General features: G+C 41.9%; 1 protein-coding gene and 1 long non-coding RNA gene across 3 annotated transcripts; one reads left to right on the top strand and one right to left on the bottom strand.

Annotated features, from left to right (window-relative positions):
- Positions 1-1,525: 1,525 nt before the first annotated feature.
- Positions 1,526-16,645, bottom strand: LOC122861984 (synapse differentiation-inducing gene protein 1-like). Of its 2 annotated transcripts, XM_044167126.1 has the most exons (7): positions 16,320-16,645; positions 14,673-15,092; positions 10,767-10,858; positions 8,015-8,084; positions 6,431-6,922; positions 3,316-3,453; positions 1,526-2,630 (listed from the first exon to the last, which is right to left on the bottom strand). In XM_044167126.1, the coding sequence occupies exons 2-7, from the start codon at positions 14,721-14,723 to the stop codon at positions 2,472-2,474; spliced, it is 1,002 nt and encodes a 333-aa protein (XP_044023061.1). In that variant the 5' UTR covers positions 14,724-15,092; positions 16,320-16,645; the 3' UTR covers positions 1,526-2,471. The 2 variants fall into 2 exon arrangements, with proteins under 2 accessions (XP_044023061.1, XP_044023059.1); XM_044167124.1 differs by lacking the exons at positions 14,673-15,092; positions 16,320-16,645 and adding an exon at positions 10,964-11,134.
- LOC122861985 lies at positions 10,599-14,665 on the top strand. Its single transcript, XR_006374614.1, has 3 exons — positions 10,599-10,867; positions 10,962-11,170; positions 11,292-14,665. It is a non-coding gene; the product is annotated as an uncharacterized LOC122861985 (long non-coding RNA).
- Positions 16,646-21,154: the final 4,509 nt, after the last annotated feature.

Here is a 21,154-nt window from a genome sequence, read left to right as displayed (position 1 = left end):
TCAGCTCTAATGTCTTTTTGTCTTTCCAGTCCCTTTCAGTTTCTTATCCATTTTGTTTCAGCCCATTCATCCTGTTTTTCCTCTAAAAACGAGTTTCTCACTTTAGTTCTGTGTGCAAGACCCATTCATTTTCCTTTTTTGTCATTTGTTAGATGTGACAGATCGGGGTATGACTTTGTCAATTTGACAAAAACAGACATTTGGTTCATTTTAGATGCAAGGATTATATTTAGAAACACTAATACTCCTTTTAAAACAAAGACCTGCGATGCATTCAGAAACACCCACACTAAAATGGTACGAACATATGTAATGAAATATCTGAAGAAGTTTAGATTCATCCTGCTGCTGCTGCCTCTTGGAAAGTTTTTATTCACGTGGGGGTGGATGACTAATAAAATCGGTTTGCTTCTGGTGGTCTGAGCTATGGATGCTGTGAGTGAGTGAGCGAGCAGGCGTGGGTGAAGTTTCCTATCTATTGAGGGAGAGAAAACACATGCAGCACTGCACTCGCTCACAGAGTGAGCCCACTTCAGCACCCCATACAGCTCCCATTGATGAGAGCGGCACTTTTTGCCCCCGTCTCCCCCGTAGAGCCACATTTCATGCATTAGAGACTTGCTCGAAGAGAACCTGCAAAAGAGAAAATGGACAAATATAGGAGAGGTCAAGCTTTCTTGTAAGACTTGCTTACTGCTCCATTTATCCTGGCGCAGTGAATGATAAGGTATATAGATGTAGCCTGGTGAGTCTTTTCTCCTCTGTTTCTTGAGCTCAGTATGTGATCAGTGCTGTCTGCAAGTTGAACCTGAAGGCCACTGAGTGGTTTAGGCTACTATGGCTCTGGAGGCTAATGTTCTGATTGGATGGCAGGTGGGGCAAGAGAATGGGACGTGCATGATGGTCCTTCCAAGTCCTGGAGGGGAATAAAGTGCTGCTCTCATTTTGTTCTGACATCCTGACTTTAGAAAGCAGGCATTGTTCCTGACACTCACAGCACTCTGGCAGCTAAAGTCACCTCAAGGCTAGACAGTGAGAGATGCCAAAAGACGGTGAAGAGCCATGCCAGTTACAGCAGAGGCCTGTGCCTGCAATAGCAAATAGTCAATACAACACTCTGTGATCGACAATACGTTCTGACAGGCTTCTCTGACCACACAAACTGTGAATCTTGTTCGGTGGTTCTCAACCTTTGTTGTCTGACGTGCCCCGACAGCCCAATTGAACATGTTGCATACCCCTTCATCAACCCTAGCCATCATGTTCCAAATATGTTTTTCTTCAAATCTGTTCTGTACGGATTATAAAGTGGATGTTATCTAACACTATCAACTATATAAAAGTGGATATTGTTACAGTATTTTTTCATACAATTAAAATTTCACTGTATAGGCTGCTATGCTCAAGTTTGTGTTACTACTACTTGGACTGGCACAAGCTTTGACGTTTCAACCATTTATCCATTACAATGTGTTAAGTTACATGTGACTGAATAGGCAGCTTAATAATAAAAAAAACACACCAATTTGAAATATTATTTGGCTGTTTATTTTCCTCCTTAACACAAATATGTGGAAAATCTGATCTTAATTTCCTTTGTTTAGTTAATTAGTTGAGCTTTCCACATACCCCCTGGCAACTGCAAGTACCCCCTGGGATAAAAGTACCCCTAGCTGGGAATCACTGCACCAAGACACTACTCTCAAAGAGACAGTGAATAAGAGGATGAGAGCCATGGCAGAGGATATTTGATTATTCATGCCAAATGTATTTATTGACTAAATTTACAGTACACAATAAACACAAATACCCCTCTTGACCACTGCTCAGCAACTTTGTGTACACTGTGACAATCACCTTTGTTCTCTTTCAATTAAAGGTCCACATGTCTCTGTTTACAGATGGATTAATTTCCAGTATATTCCTTGAATAAACAGTCACATAAAAACCCACTGGCTTCTGACTGTTTTTCCAAGAAATTCATTTCCAAAGTGGACAATACACAATCTGCAATAGTATTGACAGAGAATACATCTACTATAAAGGTAAAATAAAACGACTAATGTGGTAAAAGGTAGGTAGTTCTTTACTGCTATGAACTCAGTTTCTGTCTAACATATAAGTACAACAGTCTTTGTCGAAGAGTAGTCATCCTTCTCAGCGCTGTCTTTTCTTTTTCTTGTGGTGGTGGTGCAATACCTTGGTGGGAGTGTTGCATCCCAGAAATAAAGATTCAGTCCAGATCAATATGCAGTCCAAGTAATACTCCATCCACACATCTTGTTTTGTCTTGTTTTCTCTCTCTTTTTGGTTTAGTCTTTTCTCTTCATATAGCTTTGCAGACAGCCAGGCAGCAACACAGGCACACATCTTCAGGAGAGGTGAAGAGATCTGTTCAACTAGTCTTTTCCTTTCCTCCCAACTTGCCTCCTTTTTTTCTCTATTTCCCCCCAAGCAAACCAGTCCAAGTGCTATACGTGTCCTGGCTTGGACAGGTAGGCTATGAGGGCCACAACCACCCCCACATACATCCCTGTTCCAATGGTGATGGAAAGAGCCACCAGGAATAGGGCTCTTCTGGAGCTCATTCCTGCTCTGGAGAAGTCTCCCTTAGCGATGGCCTTGCCAGTCTGACAAAACAAAGCAGAGAGTGAAATGAGCCGGTGTGTTACTCATCAGGAGTGTATGAGTAGGTGTTAAGCCACAGTTAAAAGAGAGAAAACAAGAAATGCTCTCAGGGAGCCATTAGTTACCATGGCAATTAGGTCATTATCTCTCTGAAAATGACAAATGTGTTGTTTGGGTGTTTTGGTTTCCTATCAAAAAATGAGCCTGGCCTTTATTTATTCTTCTGACACATTATTTTCTGCTCCGGTATAATTTTCTCAGCAATTACTGTGGAAGATGTTGCGAAACCACTAAGATGTGCTGTGCTTTGTTTGAGATTGCAGGGCGTGAGCCGATTCTTTTTGGACCAGAAAGATACTGACATTAGATGAACTTAAGGTGTCGCTATAATTACAAATTAGGTCTCAGCTATGGATGCAACAACTTAAAATAATGTCATTACAACACAGAACATACTGCGGACCAAAACCTCAATGTTAATGGTTTCCTAAAGTGAATACAGAGGACTGTCAGGTGGGCTGAACCTGCAGAATTTACATAGTCAATCATCTGAAATAACTGCAAGGAAGGTCACATGGTGGAAAATGGGCTGCGGTAGCAGTTGTCTGAGTGCTTGTGCTTACTGACCTTAAATAGAATGCAGTGTAATCAGAGTTAATGACAGGCTTGAGGTCTCTGGGCCTTTACCTTGTGAGAGTAGTAAAATGCAACAATGCCCAAGGGCCAGAAGCAGCAGAGCATGGAGAAGATGGCTAGGCCCAGGTAGTCCCGAGGGGGCAGCACGATGAAGTTGTCCTCACTCTCACTCTCACTGGAACTGTCACTCTGGAAGACAGCGGGTTAATGAAGAAAAAATAAATGTCAGAAAAGGAAAGGATGATGCACTTTTTGTATGACTACTAAGTACAATTTGTGAGACAAACTACACCATCCACAAAATGAGAGAAAAGGTGAGTGCAGTGATCTTGAGATTGACATTTAAATGATAATGGAGTACGGTTGACCTGTGTAGATAGTCAGGTGTACTTTGGACATCTTCACAGTGATGTAGCTTGACAACGGGTGACCCCCCCAGACCAGTGTATCTGCTCTTATTCCACCACCACCCACCCAGGACAGGATGTGCTCAGCCAGCCAGAAAGGATTTGGTGCCTCTGTCAACACCCATGAGCGGCCTGACAGATAACACAGGATTAACGGATTGTTCCATCATTGCACGGTGACAGGGGAAACAGCAAGAAGACAGTGTCATTTATGTGCTAAATTGCTTCTACAGCATGAGAGACCTCCACCATCTCTCCTCAATACACCCGCCGTCTTACGAGGCTGTGAGTGTACCACAAGCTCCCAATACTGTGCCTCGATACTCAAACTCAGGGTCACAAGGGCTGAATGTACTAATGAATGATAGATTCAAATGCCTCTCAGACTACATTGGCACATTGTGCCTGCATCAAGGATGACGATGTGACTGCATGGGTGACCTTTAAGAGGACGTCGCCTTACTTCTCTCAGCTGTCCCAGAGATGGAGTGGATGTTTGTCTAAATAAATAGCCCCCACAAGGACCAGGTTTCATTTGTTAGTCTTGCTGCCTGCAGGGATCAATCAAAGCGTGGAAAAGGAAGGCACAAAATAGAAATCAATATGTAAGGCAGGAACTGAAGCAACCATTTTAGAGGTAATTAAAGAACAGTCAGGGAGCAAAGAAGAAAGGAACCATACTTGTGCGCTGACGACCATATTTTTAAGCAATTTTCTCTTTTAGCTTATAATCTGATCTACATTTCCCAAATCACAGAATCTAATGTAATTATCTTTTAGTATTTTGGGAGCGTTTCTGTGTAGAAACCTTATTTAGATGTTACGGGGAAGGGGAGGACAGAAGCACTGTACTATCCAAACAGTTTCCAAAAAGCTACCGCCAAGAAAAGATTATGAAGCGCCCTGTTATCTGCTTTATGAACACTGTCCACCTGTACAGCCGGGTGTGATCCATCAGCACAGCAGCTGGTCATAACCACATAATCTGACATCACATGAATAAACCAGTGGGAACAAACAGCAGTAATCTCCTTCTATCTTTGCAGCACGACCTGATAACAGTTCTGAGTGACTGGTGCATTCAGTCCTACTGACAGCCTGCCTGACACCGAGTCTGGCCGGCTGGGGACACATTCCCAGTCTGGTCTGATGCCAGTATAACTGATGGGGCTGCACAGAGGCACAATGCCTTTAACAACCCTGTCACAGCTATCTCTGAGGCCTCGTTAGAGTCTGGAGGGGACAGTCGACTCCACAGCAGGGCACACACAGACCCCTGCACCCTGTTACTCGGGGCAGTGGCATCATCCACAGGCTCCTGTTACTTTGTTACCTGCAATTTATTTTTTCTCTGTCACACAGATGTCAAGCATCTGCTGAAAATGGAATTACTATTTTAAAGTTACACTACCTTGTTTTTTTCTGTTGCTGGGTCTAAACAATGGATGGAGCACCATAGAAATGTACAGTGATGACATGGGTTGCAGGAAAGAGTATAAAAAACACATCCACTGACGGTTGTGATATGATGGGAAACCGCCACTGAATTTTTAGGATGTGTATGAAGCCATCACCAGCTCTGCTCTCTCCCTCTTATTTTTAGCCTCCATAGCTGTGAAAGTCCTCTAAATGTTTGCTTTGACTTATATGCATCAGCACACATCTGGCTCTGTTTGTGTGTGTTTTTATGCCTCACAAAATACATGAATCTTAGCACCAAGGCACACACACATACACACATATAGACACACAGGAAGGGAAAGTAAAGAAACACAGGTGCTGAGCAAAAAGTCTCATATTCCAGATAGAAACCCAGCTTTCATCTAAAAACTGTTCATCAGATTCATTTGCTCTTTTCAATTGACATGGAATAACTTTAGCTCCAGGCTCACCTGCTCCGACAGCCATGCATCAGCAGAGTCCCGCTTAATACCCTCACAGCACGGCATTACTTATGGCATTAATGGAAGTCACTGCCATGTCTCTATGGCTGCTCTATCTATCTGCCAGGCCTCCGAGTGACAAGAGCTGGCGCGATCATCAGCCCAGTTAGGTTGCAATACTTCTTCCTCTGCCAGCTCAGAGCCCTGGGTATTTCACAAGCGTCCCTGGATGAAATTAGATTTTTACCACTTCTGAAAAGACTTTGCTCTTTTGCTGTCACGGTTTTCTTTTGGATAGGGAAGTTGAAGTCCTAAAAGAACAATGGCCTGGATAGATAAACTCAGATGTGTCATTTTCTTAAAATGTAATTATAAAACAAAAGCGTACAATTACCCCGCACTAGATTTGAAAGACTTCGGTAAATTGACCATTTAGAGAACAGAGAGAGAAATGAGCATGAATCACCCTGGCAGTCTATTAAAATGAAATTATGAAATAATATGCATCACTATTCACTTTCTGCTGAAAGATGGCCCTGACAGTTAGGAGTAAGTGTTGTAATGCCTTTAATTTCATATAGCAACTCAATATTCTAATTACTCTGTCAAACACTGCCAAAAGGCTCTTACTTGCATCAATTTGCTCTTTAATGTGTGTAGTTACAGTAATTATTCCCATATAGCTTGTAGCAGGAGTTAGAAGTATAACTGTTTCTACATTTACACCATGTATCAGGCTACAATTGAAATATATACTGCTTGTAGAGACCCAGTATATCAGGCACCTACATCTCCAAATAAAATACCACTAAAGCACTGCAAACTGCCATATATGCAGAAGACTTATTCATATTTTTCTTTGGTGTGACCTCTGACCTCATACTCAGGACCCTGCTCCTCCTCTACCTCGTACGACACTGTTTGGATCTTCACATCCTTCTCTCCCTGTATGCTGTCCAGAGGGTTTTCTGTGGAAACGCCATCCAACACAGTGTCCTTACTCTCTGTGAAAGTGGTCTCAAAGCTCTCGCTCTTGGAGTCCTTGCTGTGAAGACTCACGTCGTCCTTGTACAGGATAAAGTTGGGCCTGTAGAAGGCCTCCACAGCTAGATGCAGGGATGTGGCATCCAGGAACTGTTGAGTCTTATGCTTGCCATTAGTCTCAGTGTAGTAGTAGCCAATGAGGTTGTCCTGGTAAGGCTGGCTCGGGTAGTCACACTGGTAACCCTGGTAATCGTTGTGCACCACGTGTCTGCTGGTTTTGTCTAATAGGGGGTTCTGGAGCTCACTGAGGCTCTCCATGATGGCAGGTTCAAACGTCTCGTGGATCAGAGGATGAAGTCCAAAGAAGATTTGGCAGTCTGGTAGCTGGAAATACATGTTAAGTACAGTTACAACCTAATTTGATGAATAAAAGGAAAGGAATAACAAGCAGTTCAATTAAATCATGGCACATTCTTGGGAAAATACAGTTCATCTATAGGTGCAGTGTAACTGTCCAGTCAGTCCCAACATTGGGTTTTTAGTAATGTAGTAATCTAGGACATGAAATATTTCATCTTGTTTGGCAATCAGCATTCCTCTCAAGCCTTCACCAGTCTGAGCCATAAAATCACCATCTGCTGTATGTTAAACTGTTTCATCTCACACCCCCAGATTCATATAAACATGTAGGGAAAAAATATCTTCCACATGTCACGGCACGGCTGCTGGTATTGAAAAGCAGGGAAAGTGTGGCAGGTGCTACTGTACTTTGCACTGCATACTGATTACTTTGACTGGCCTCCATGACTCCTCCTGAATGTTTTCAAATGCAGCTGAAGAGTGGGACAAACGAGCGGAAGATCAGTTACAAAAATTAGTGGTTTATGTGAAAAACAAACACAATAACACTGTCAGGAGAGGCCATCACTAAGGCAACAAGTCCGCCAATGAGAGGCCGTGTGATCTGAGCATGTCCAGCTTTGAGTAAGCAAATACACTGTTTGCACCAATGGTCAGTCCCTTTTGGCTGACAAAGACCTCATCCATCAAATGAATCTTTCATACATCGTCTTATGATTAAATAAGAGCCACTTAGACAGCTGTATCATATTTTGGAATTAGTAGAATGTAGCAAATCAAGTACTTTCATGCTTTTTAGTTGAAAGTGCTGTAGTGAGAAATGAGCCACAGGGTGGAAATACACAAGACAGTTTTCCACACATTAGAAAAAAAGAGGTATGGCAGGGCTTAATTTATGAGGTTTGGGAGGAGACTGGGTTGCACAGACCTGGACAGAAACATACAGGGGCAAAATAACATGAACACCTAAAAATGCAGTGCCATCATTACAATCTATAGCCTCAAGACTCGCATCAATGCCTCTGACGCAGTCTCAACAAAAACTACAAAATATTTACCCCCACAAAGCTGACATTTACTGCAGAGTATTGTATTTGTTTGCTTTATATCACCTACGTATGCAATGATTTTCTGGCCCACAGAGAAGACATGTAGATCCACAGCAGACCTGTGGCATCTGTAACCCCTAGAGAACAAAAGCTCATGCAGTCACAGTAGGTTTCAGAGCTGTTTGGTGTGGAGAAGCATGAATAATGTGGGCTGGTGGCTGAATCTGAGCCCACACACCCAAGACTCAGGCTCAGTATCTTCAACACTTTGTCCTACTGTCTCCATTCTCACATGCTTCTGAGGCTGAGCCACTCTCCAGATAACAGGGAATTCCATTACACACTACATTAGACAACAAATACCACATCCACAAATAATTGATCTGACACTGAAGATATGCACTTAGCAGTGTATGTGTGTGTGTGAGCTTAGACTCCACAATTATTAATGATTATGAGATCATACTCTCTCTACTTTCTCTGTCTGTTTTTTGTCTATTTACTACAGTTTGTTCATATGTCACTCCCCCCCCCCTCTCTCTCACACACACACAAAGGCTCAAACACAAAAAACAAATTTTTCATTATTTTGATGACATCACACCTTTTTTTTTTACCTCACATAAAATTGCATATTCTTCATTTATTTATGTAGCTGATCATAAGGGAAATCTTCATATTTTTTCACTGTTTTGCTCTTTTGTATAATAGAGAGATCATAGTATACTATCTAATAATAGGCTGAGAATATTTTTGGATACTAGTCACTAACTAAACATCTCCGAAAATCATCTTACCTGTGGTGGAAAAATCTCCCGTAGCTTCGTACAGCATCGTTTCTCGGCGCAACTGAGTCGATGGAGACGGACGGACCCACCTTTCTACTTCACATTATCAGTTCTGGGAAACTGCCATCGTCGCACAACATATGGCATCCGTTTAAAAGGAAGTTATTCCGTGTGTGTAAGAATGGACTTCGCTCGCTGAACCCTGCCCGCCATGGCACCGCTGCTGCGTCTGACAGGTAGATTTTACGCACAGTATCACACTGAGCTCAGGCTCCAAAACAACTCCGGCGGAGGCTGAGCTGACTCCAGCCAGCTGACTGGCTGTGTGAGGCGCGCTGTAAACTCTAATAGCACGGATTTGACATTACCAAACTCTACTTGCCTTGCCTGGGCTCGCAGAAGTCGAGTCCACAGTAGCGCCAAGTCTACATTGACCGTAGACAGTTACACGTTCTTATTGGTCTGGAGTCTGACTGTAGACTCCCAATTGGATCGTAGGATTCCACTGAAGCCTACCAATCAGACGTCGTTATGCGTAGCAGCAGCAGCAGCAAGGACCTGTCACCGGAGTGAGCGACCTGCCGCCGCAGTAACCTACAGTGTTTTTGGTAAGACTGAAATAATTAATTCTTTACAACATTCATTGTTTATACTGCCCAATTGTCTTTTGGTCGTTCGGTAAGGCTGAACGTTGTGTTAACGTTGGTACGATGAGATAAACTTTATTGATCCCCATCAGTGAAATGCGCTAACGTTAAGGTTAGCAGCTCAAGAGTCAAAAGAAGAGGGAAACGCGTGATAAATAAGAAATAATGAAAACTATATACACTATATACCTTTCATTTATACAGATGTGACCATGATTGGATAGTTGCACATGAACGTTAGCTAGCTGAGAGTTCTTTTGACAGGTAACGTTAGGCTAACTTTACTGCTAAGGTAACTGTTAGCGCCTCTCAGTGAAATCAAAGGACCTGCTGTTGTTGAGAACGTACAGTAGAATCTGCTCTGCCTACTCGAGTTCCTTTGTCACATCCATTCTATCTTGTGTGACCCTACAGGGTCTAAGACTGCTCCCGACATGAACGGATTTACTGTAAAGCATCTTACTAATAATTTATTATAAAAAATGTAAATTATACCACTCAATTATTATCATTAGATATGTATATATTTATATATAAAACAAAAGTTTATCATCGTCAGCCTTGGGGGGGGGGGTACACTAACGTTGATTGTTATATTATGCTGTTATATTATGTTGTTGTTGTTGTTGTTGTTGTTGTTGTTGTTGTTGTTGCTGCTGCAGCATTACTGTATCTAAGTGTATTTCAGTATCTACAACTGAAGATGGCGACCCCAGTAATCCGCGTCGACTGCAAATCGTCGGCAGGCCGTCCTGATGGCGACCAAAGAGGCAGTTACTATCGGGAGAAAAGGATGGTCTTCCCCAAACCCCCACAGGAGCTGCTCAACCCGGCCACTGCCCTGGCCCACGCAGAGAAGCTCCTTCGAGCTGAGGGCATCCCGCACCGTCACGTCAGCTGTGCCTGGGAAAGCTGGTGGTGCCATTTGGCCAGTATGAGAATGCACCATTGCACTGGCTTGTGGCAAACGATGTGGGCTACATGAAGTAGTAAGCATATTATATTTAATACCATTGTAGGTGATGCATTTAAAAATCCAATTTTGATGTCATGCTTAAAATAAATAACCTGTATATTTGTTTGCACAAAACTATAGCTATTATCTGTGTTTCAGAAGGCATACAGTTCTGTGAGGAGGTGGTTGCACACACCAGTGATCCACATCACAAGTGTGCAGATGAAGAGGTTCAAGAAATATATTAATGACAAGGTGCAAGTAATTGTTCATTTGATTATGTATTTGTTATGGAACAGGAAGAGCAGAATAGCATAGTAAATGAAAATTGTTCAAATTACTGATATTTTGAGCACTTTGGCCAAATGTGTTTGTTTGCTTTTGCTAATTTAAAACCGCTACGTCATAAAATCCAGATAGTTACATTACATTTGTTGTCCAGCAATCGCAGGCAAGCACCTCCAAGTGTGGTCCTTCATCATGGCCAGGCGATGATGCTGAACTGGTAGCTGCAAGCCAGGCTGTGGAAGGTAGGTGAGATACAGAGAGACATCAAACCGTTTTGTTTTTTGTTTTTGTTAAATAATGTATAATACAAAACTACTTTATTTGGTAAATTCTCAGACTTGCTCAAGTCCCAAGAGTCCAGCAGTCAGACTAGCAGCCAGTCTCTGGATTTCCAGTGCCGGGGTTCCCGACCCACAGACAAGACCAAGCAGCCTGAGCCCGCTGTCCGCCCCAAGCAGCCTGTATCCACTAGCCAGCCCACAGAGTCCCCGTCCACAACCAAGGGTCATGATTATCCCATGGAAGCACCTCTGAGTGACTCCCCTGTAAGTGATATTCACATTATAGGCAAACAATGTAAATGAGAACAATTTGGTTTACATGTTCTGTCTTAACATTATGTATATAATAATGAAATGTTTTGTCTGTGTGTTATGCATGTTGCAGGTGGAGCTAGAGGGTTGGGTGCATCTGTGGGAAAACCCCAGTGGCATCCCATCTGCCGACATTTCATGGCTCAATGAGGATACAGAAAGAGGGCTGTTTAAAATTTACAATGACAAAACTGGTCTGTATACGAGGCGACGGGTGATGAAATCAGACCACATGTGGTTTTACCCACCAGAACCTCCTGGCTATGCCAGTTGTGCTATATGCCTAGCCGTCCTCGGGGGGGTACTTACCGGTAATAATTATTATGTATAGATTAAAACAAATGTGGGCCAGGGGCATAAAGGGGGGCGGGGGGAGGTGGCAATGGCCCCTTCCCTACTTACTATACCCCCTTACTTCTGGCACCCTTGCTCGGACCACACCCATCTTCGAACTTGGCCTTCATTTTGAGCTCAACTACACACCTGTAATGTTTTGTGACTGCATCTTGCACTGTTGTTACGCTATCGCGTAAGACAGACGCGAGGAAAGTAGGAACCCGCTTGCAGCAGCACCTAACACTCCATCATGCTCACCCATTCCCATCTACATCACTGATGTAACTGACTGACGCACTCCACATTTGTCGTCATTGCTTTAATTTCATTAATGTAATCTAATGTTTGTAATGTAGTCTAATTACTGTTACTTAATCTAACTACTGTAATGTAATCTTATTATACATACGCCATTTGGTGATACCAGGCCTGGCGGAGATCTGCACCCTACTGAGTGCACTCTTCTAGTTACTTTTGTACTTTTATTTAAAGGAAATCTCGAATGTAGGACGTCTACTTGTATTTTTACAGAGCGGTATTGCTACTTTTACTCAGGTAAAAGTTATGCGTACTTTCTCCGCCACTGTATACTTGTACTCCACTACATTTCAGTGGAAATACTGTAGTTTTTACTTCACTACATTTATTTGGCAGCTATAGTAACTTCACAGATTAAAGCTGATTATACAAACATGTATATTTTGTATACATACAGAACATAAAGTTACTTTACAAGATATGATGCATTGTTTAAGATGAAAATGCCCAACACTATATAAAGTAGGTAGAACCAGCTGCAACAATGTTTAATCTGTTAATGTGGGAGGGATCCATGTTTCATGTCATCAGGAGACTGAAGAGCCATTCAGAAAGCTGCTGAGAGCAACTTTTACTAAGGAACTGAGAGAACTCCTGAGCTAAAAGAAGGGGTGGGGTTTAGCCTGTTGCTATGGCGGACATCATGCTTCATAATTAATTTACTCACTGTGTTGACAGTGATGGGTTGACAGGTGACCGGTCTGTGTCAGTGAACGTGAAATAATATATTCACATCACATTGAAACACAGCTGAAACTGATCAGGAGCATGTTCATATAAAGAAAATGTTGGATGAATGAAAAAAGTGAAGAAATCAAGTTGAAGTTCAAGCACTTCAGGCATGGAAAGTACAGATGGCTTGTAAATTTGTTGATGACCTAAAGTTTACTGAAAGGTACTTCCAATTGAAGTGTAAGCTCTGAAAGGAGTAAAATAGAGAAGTCAAATAAATAAATAAAACTAGAAGAGTGCACTCACATCTTATCGGCCAGGAATATGTGGTAATTACCAGCTGCGACAGTGTGGCTGGTGTTGTTTTCCCCTTGTGAGTCTGTGTGTGTGTGTGTCATCATGGCAAAATGTGGTCCTGGAGACACCTACTGTAGCAGGAACTACCACAGAAGCGGCCAGTCAGTCAGTTACATCAGTGATGTAGATGGGAATGGGTGAGCATGATGGAGTGTTAGGTGCTGCTGCAAGCGGGTTCCTACTTTCCTTGCGTCTGTCTTACGCGATAGCGTAACAACAGTGCAAGATGCAGTCACAAAACATTACAGGTGTGTAGTTGAGCTCAAAATGAAGTATCCGATCACAAAAGTAATCTGATTTCTTCGAAGTAATCCGATTACAAAAGTAATCTAATTACAAAAGTAATCTGATTACCAAAGTAATCGGATTACTTCGAAGTAATCTGATTACAAAAGTAATCTAATTACAAAAGTAATCGGATTACTTTGAAGTAATCAAATACAGATTCCTTTAGAAAAAAATTATCATAAAAGTTTTCAGATTACAATGATTACAATTTTTTTATACTCGTTAAGAAGTATGGTTTTCCAGTTGGTTACACCAGTGGTGGAAGAAGTACTCAGATCATTTACTTGAGAAAAAGTAGAAATAGCACAATGTAAAAATTCTCAAATATAAGTAGCCCTGCACTCAAAAATTGACTGAAGTTGTATTATAAGCAAAATGTAGTAAAAGTATCAAAAGTAAAAGTATTCAAAATGCAGACTGGTCCCTTTCAGAAGTTTATATTATTATACATATGACTATTAGCATTTATGCATTAACTTGTAAGTAGTATTGTTGCAGCTGGTTCTACCTACTTTATATAGTGTTGGGTATTTTCATCTTAAACAATGCATCATATCTTGTAAGGTAACTTTATGTTCTGTATGTATACAAAATATACATGTTTGTATGATCAGCTTTAATCTGTGAAGTTACTATAGCTGCCAAATAAATGTAGTGAAGTAAAAATTACAGTATTTCCACTGAAATGTAGTGGAGTACAAGTATACAGTGGCGGAGAAAGTACGCATAACTTTTACCTGAGTAAAAGTAGCAATACCGCTCTGTAAAAATACAAGTAGACGTCCTACATTCAAGATTTCCTTTAAATAAAAGTACAAAAGTAACTAGAAGAGTGCACTCAGTAGAGTGCAGATCTCCGCCGGGCCTGGTATCACCAAATGGCGTATGTATAATAAGATTACATTACAGTAGTTAGATTAAGTAACAGTAATTAGACTACATTACAAACATTAGATTACATTAACGACCTCAACCTCCCGCTCCTCGCTCTGAGATGCTCCCTGTGTATTCCACCTCCATCGAGAGCCCAGTGGAGAAACAATCTGTGGACATCCCATCCTGTTACGCCCCCTTCAGTGACATTTTCTGCCCAAAGAAAGCCTCAAAGCTGCCTCCACAACGGCCATGAGACTGTGCTATCGATCTACTTCCGGGTGAGCCAGTGCCAAGCGGGAAGATATACCCATTATCCATCCCAGAGCAGATGGCCATGGAGGAGTATATCAGTGAAGCATTTCACCAAGGCTATATCCGTCCCTCCACTTCTCTGCTGCTTCCAGTTTCTTCTTTGTGGCCAAAAAGGACGGAGGCTTGCGGCCTTGTGTCGACTACCGGGGCCTCAACAAAATCTACTCCAGTGTGTGCTCTACTCCAGTGTGGTTCCCTACCTGCTACCCCTTCATCATCAACGTATCAGTAAGACAAAGGACAGTATCTGTGAACTTTCTACATCCTAACTATAATCCATTACCTAACCTCGTACCTGCAAACTGTGTTGACTCTGCTGTAGTCTCAAAACAACATCTGATTCCATATCGGTGTCTCCTGCCTCTCTGTCCGTAACAGGTATTGAATATAATATGCTTAGTACTTCATGTAGCCCACATCGTTTGCCACAAGCAAGTGGAATAGTGCATTCTTATACTGACGAAATGGCACCACCAGCTTTCCCAGGCACAGGTGACGTGACAGTGCGGGATACCCTCTGCTTAAAGGAGCTTCTCTGCGTGGGCCAGGGCAGTGGCTGGGTTGAGCAGCTCCTGTGGGGGTTTGGGGAAGACCATCCTTTTCTCCCGATAGTAACTGCCTCTTTGGTCGCCATCAGTACGGCCTGTCGACGAATTGCAGGGGCATCTGGCTTGACTATGCGGATTACTGGGGTCGCCATCTTCAGTTGTAGATACTGAAATACACGTAGATACAGTAATGCAGCAGCAACAACAACAACAACAACAACAACAACAACAACAACAACAATATCAACATAATATAACAATCAACATTAGTGTACAACAGGTCATTGATACCCTTTTAGCACACAGCGAGGAAAAGGAGGAAGTGTCAGAGCAGGGTCACAACTACTAAACCCTGATTGCAGCTCCTCAAATTAAGCTTTTCTTCTCTTTGGCTAAGTTTTAGGTTTTTGCTTATGGCAAAAGTCCTTGAGTGTGCATGCCATCTTTGCACTCAAAATCAGATGAAATCTTTTGCCCCAAAAGTTACCAGTAAAACATCAGAAATATGAACTATTATTATGGATTATGGATATTTATTATTTGACATTCCATATACCCCTATACAACATTCTATATACCCCTGCCTTAACCATAGCCTGGGAGGCAGCGCTGCCTCACAGATAACATTGGAGGCAAAAAACATACTGAGAGAAACCACTGTAGTTGATATATTCTATATATATTGACAGCAGGGAGAAATTAAAAATTAATGGTGCAAAACATCAAAAATACAGTCTCCCTGACCTCTGAAACACTGAATATGAGTTAATTACCTATTTATTAATGAGTGATTGTAGTTGATTTTGGAACATACAGGTGAAGGTAAACTTTATTATCCCAGATAACAGGGGTGGTCAAGGTGCAGATGTAGGCCTCTGATATGGCATGTTACTAATAATTTCTTAAGTGTAATTTATTCCACTCAAAATAACTTAGAGAACATATTTCAGAAGTATATGACAAGATAGAATGGATGTGACAAAAGAACTCGAGTAGGCAGAGGAGATTCTACTGCACGTTCTCACCAACAGCAGGTCCTTTGATTTTACTGAGAGACGCTAACAGTAGCAGTAAAGTTAGCCTAACGTTACCTGTCAACGGAACTCTCAGCTAGCTAACGTTAATGTGCAACTATCCAATCATGGTCATATCTGTATAAATGAAAGGTATATAGTGTATACAGTTTTCATTATTTCTTATTTATCACGCTTTTCCCTCTTCTTTTGACTCTTGAGCTGCTAACCTTAACGTTAGCGCATTTCACTGATGGGGATCAATAAAGTTTATCTCATCGTACCAACGTTAACACAACGTTCAGCCTTACCGAACGACCAAAAGACAATTGGGCAGTATAAACACTGAATGTTGTAAAGAATTAATTATTTCAGTCTTACCAAAAACACTGTAGGTTACTGCGGCGGCAGGTCGCTCACTCCGGTGACAGGTCCTTGCTGCTGCTGCTACGTATATCTGATTGGTAGTTTTCAGTCGAATCCTACCATCCAATTGGGACACCAATAAGAACGTGTAACTGTCTATGGTCAATGTACTGTGGACTCGACTTCTGCAAGCCTTACTCTAGTCCAGTGTCTCATGTGCTGGCTGGAGTTGTGTGCCCCCCAAGAAGTGCTATTTTGCCTTGTTGCATAAGCAGATAGTCTTTTGGAAACAAGTTGGCTTCCTCCTGAGAAAGCCACTGTTTTACATCACATGAGCCAGTATCCCCACTTTGCAGACTCATAAAATTTGTTTCCTGAAATAATTGCATTGTTTGTTTTAATTTCACCACTTAATTGTATGCTGTTAAAGTGTTACTCTTCCCCACTGACAACGGCCACTAAATGTAGAAAACACACAACGCAAATACTTCACAGATCATTTTTATAAAGCTCTCCTTCTGCTACATGAATTTTAGGATTCCCCCTCTTCACATAATTTCAGTTTTTATTCTTTGTTTCAGAAAATGTGCCAATTTACCTTCATTTCCTCGTCCCTTGTCCCTGCAACATGCAAGGCTCTGAATTGGTTCCAAATATAGCTCAGGAATAAGCCACTATTAAATTCATTGCACATTTATATTTGATTAATTTTTCAGACAAATCCCATGCATTTATCATGAGCCTGCCAATTTGGTTGTGCCTTTAACCCCACTCTGCTAAGCTGCTTATGATTCCATGCCACAATTTATCATTGTAAACACAGTTTACATAACATTAATATAGATTTATTTCCCATGCATGCAAATGGGCGACATAATAGATTCCACACAACAAAACTAAGCCTAATTTATTTTGATCCCACTGGAGAATAATAATGACATAACTACAGTATTTACAGGGACACCGTCTGTGGTTTAGACTCATGTAAAAACACGCTAAAAACAGTGTATCAGAGGCTGTAATGCTATGCCAAGAACTAAAAGACTGATATACAGCCACTGAACACTGGACACATATCTTATTCAGAAGGAGCACTCTGTTCCACAGGCTCATAAAAATGTCTGGAGTTAATAATGTGCAAGCCCAGGCTCTGTCACTTTCACTGTGAAATGCATTACGGTGCTGATGGACACTTTATGGGGGAAACATGGGGCTGAATTTATAAGACTGGGCACACATGAGCTGCGTCTCTCAGAGTCACCTTGTGTTCACATGCACGAGGCGATGTGGCACAACAGCCCCGCCCTCATCGTGATGGATACCCCTCCCTCAGGAGACAAGTATATTAGAAGAGGGGGTGAGGAGGGGACCAGAACCTGCAACCGTTTATCCATTATTCCTCATTCTTCATCTCTCTCTCCATCAGCCTTCACAGAAGGATTCCATTTTCATTTCCTGATTAAGATCTGTCTCAAAATGGCACAGGAACATCCACAGTCCAAATTTAAAATGTGGCACCATGAAGGCAAAACCAGTACAGCTCAGTGGAGCCACATTCAGCATAGTTTATGAGAAGAGAAGATTTCTCCGTGGATCTGGCTTTTGCCAGCTTGTTCAGTAGATGGACTGTGAATATTTATGGCCCTCACTGTGCCCCTTTCTTCTGCTCCATTTTCCACTCTATATTTAGGTACTGTGTCACTACATAGCAGATGCACTATTTGTCAAGCATTTCTTTCCTCAGAGTCTTGTAATTTCAAGAAACAAAAGGTTATTAGAGCTGAATATGCAGGTATTCATGTGCTGTTGACTGACACAGACCAACTCTAAAACAGAAAATGTTCTTACAGTTACCTCTTATTGACTCTTTCCCCCACCCCTGTTTGATATCGCAGCCAACTCTTGACACCATGAACTTTCCTAAGGCCCATTAACCAGTTTTAATCATTTAAACACTTTGGGGAATTAATCAGCCTAATCCGATTGGCAGAGAAAGTATCAAACCACTTAATTTGATCTGGCCTAGCTGGCTTTTGCAAAGAAAGGGGGGGATTTAAGCAGCTTTTCCCACATGGCCGTTCTGTGCATTATTTCCTATTTGATTAAACACTTTAACAACCGTATGCCAATAGAGCACCTCTGACCACTGAACCAGCCCACAGGACTGATGAAAAAGAGCAAAAATACACAATTAAATCTGTGTGGATACTTTGTAGTTCACATTTGCAGCATAATTTAGACATATTTGTGTATCACTCTTTTCATATCAAAGGGAGTCAAGCAATTCTTATATTTGTGGTTATTTTCATAAAATAAACTATTTGCCGCTGCTGTTGTTCATTGCAGACATCAGGTGCTGTGTGAGGACCTTCTCTATTTGGCCAAAGAGGTCAGTTTGCAGAAAACAGTGGGACTTCAATCCCTGCAGCGCCAGGTTCAGGTGCAAGAGCAGGAAGAGGTTCAGCATATGGGAAGGTTTTGGCAGGAACAGAGACTGGAGCTCCTTCCAGACCTGGAGGCATGCTGCAAGCCTCCAACTGAAAACCCACAGTGGAACAGAAAGCCACAGACAAATACTGCCTCATATTCACCACCTGACTCAGGGCACAATGAGCTGGCCAGGAAGGGAAAGACACCGTCACGTCCTGTTATGGGCAGAGAGAGAGTATGTAAATTAGAGTTGGTGATGAATGAGATAGTAAGTAGGTGGGGGAACAAATAACAGATCCAGATGAACACCTTCAGGCGGTGGATATTTCTTTCAAAGGAACAAATTGAGCTTAAGAGCAGACAAGCACAATAAAAGCTCTTTCATAAAGCTCAGTTTGTTTACTATAAAACGCTGCTATCAGGCTCCAACAGAATTCATTTCAGAGAGCCATATTACAGAGCTTCACTTTAGTTATTTGTTAAGGTCTGATAGTAAAGCTAGGCGGTCTGCAAGGCATTAAAGCAAATGGATTCATTGCCCTCTTACATCCAGAAAAAATGAAAATGAGTTTGACTCCTACAGTAGGTTGTCATAATGAAAAACATAATAGTCAGTGAATGCCAACATTATGAGAAGCAATTTCATTAAAGCGTTAGAAAGTTGCACAGTGTGTGACTTTTCAAGGTCCTTCTACAAATGTTCAATCAGATTATTAACAGTATGTGTCTGGAAGGTGGCCCACGTCTGTGTGCCGGTGCAGGGGAAATGGATGTGCTGGGAGTCCCGTGGGACTGGCAGAGGCTTTTGGCTTTGCAATTTTCTAACACACAAATGCAATATGTGTCGAATTAGCTGAAAGCGCTCCATCAGGAGGGGAGAGATTGGAGTTTGTCATCCACAATTTCAGACAGAAGTACCACTTTCTAGCTCTGCCCTTCACCTATAGGCACATATCCTGTTAGCAGTGCATAAAAAATGCAAAGTGTGCAACTTGGGAGAGATCCGGTCTGGAGCTGCAGTAGTTAACGTCAATCATAATTGGACTTCCTCCCACAGAAGGAAAGTGAGCGAGGACAATGGGGAGTTTCTCATCTTCACAGATCGCTGGCAGTGGTACAGTAGCCGACCGTTCTACTCTAGAGAGACGCTGTGTGCAGATTAATGGCATCCTCCGTGGCAAGATTTGAAAACTTCCATTAATGGAACACCAATGATAATTTATTTGGACAGCCGAGCTGCTTCTCTGTGAATAATGAAGTGGCCTCGGGATCATTAATATGATGGATTCCCTCTAATGTAGTGATGCTGTGCCAGAAGTCCTAGCTGTAAAAAAATATATAATAGCTGTGTTGTTTGCATTATAGATTTGTAGACTGAAAACAGTCATTATTTGATACTCATGGTGTGTCCCTCTTTAAGGGGATTAAAGATTTTTAAAGCAATAACATGTCAGAGGATTACCATTTGAAACATCAGTAGTGCTAATGAATAACATGTTAATCCTGTGGAGAATGTTGCCAGGTATACCAGGTGATGAGTCAGCCAGGCATGACAGTCTGAAGGGATGTAGTTTTATTCACAGTCTATCTCATCAGTCTAATACAAAGAATTAACATTTAACTGTACCCAACCCTGCCAGAGCTGCTATCCCTGATGTGTCACAGACCAGCCTGCATATGTTAGAACTCTCTGCTTTAGGATTTTCCATTAAACCTATTAAACCATCTATTAAACAGCAGAGGATTTAGCTTTATGTCTTCAATATGCTTCTGAGCAAAACAGAGCTCAGACAAAACCACATTTCCCCGTCTGTCTGTGGTTGTGGGACTGCTGTGGAAGGGCTATAAATAGGTGATCGTGAGGAGCCGCTGCAGGTTAAGCAGAGGAGCTTGCTGAGGGTCGGGGTGACTCATCGCCCTGTCTCGTTGCATCATGTCAGTTACCTGGTGTCTGCACCTGTCACTGTACCCCCTACCACCACCTCAAAACCACTGACTCGCATGCATAAACAAGAGCCTGCTGGAGGGTGCATCACTGTACTTATTTTTCCCAATTTATTAAATCGGATATAATCAATATTTTTTACAGTGAGTGAAATTACTACGTGTAATATGAAAGGAGACAAACCTATAGAGAAATATTGGCTCTGCAGTTCCCCTCAGCGCTAGAGAGCAGGCAGCTGTTTTCAGCAAAGAAGCTAGAAAACCTACTTTATGCTACCTGCTCAGCACCAAACAGCAGACAAAGTTAGTGACTAGCTGGGGAACATAGTGGAGCATTTAGCAGTAGAGCCAGATATTTCCCTCAGGAGTTAGTGGAGACCAAAACAGGGCTAAAAAAATGTAATATTGCACTAACATTCTTCAGGTGCACACAAACCTGACTCCAAATGAATTCTATAGGCCTATACTGCTTCGTG

The sequence above is a fragment of the Siniperca chuatsi genome, linkage group LG15, assembly GCF_020085105.1.
Source record: "Siniperca chuatsi isolate FFG_IHB_CAS linkage group LG15, ASM2008510v1, whole genome shotgun sequence".
Classification (NCBI taxonomy): Eukaryota; Metazoa; Chordata; class Actinopteri; order Centrarchiformes; family Sinipercidae; genus Siniperca; species Siniperca chuatsi.
The sequence above is the reverse complement of the archived record's forward strand: the minus strand, read 5'-3'. Positions and strand labels throughout refer to the sequence as shown.

What these genes read in the sequence shown, in the direction of transcription:
- LOC122861984 (XM_044167124.1), bottom strand. Translation starts at nt 11,134, where the DNA reads ATGACCCTTGGTTGTGGACGGGGACTCTGTGGGCTGGCTAGTGGATAC. An exon ending in GCGATTGCTGGACAACAAAT is followed by an intron (nt 8,085 to 10,766) that starts GTAATGTAACTA and finishes TTTGTTCTCTAG; the next exon opens with GGGTTACAGATGCCACAGGT. An exon ending in GCCAGAAAATCATTGCATAC is followed by an intron (nt 6,923 to 8,014) that starts GTAGGTGATATA and finishes ATGTATTTCCAG; the next exon opens with CTACCAGACTGCCAAATCTT.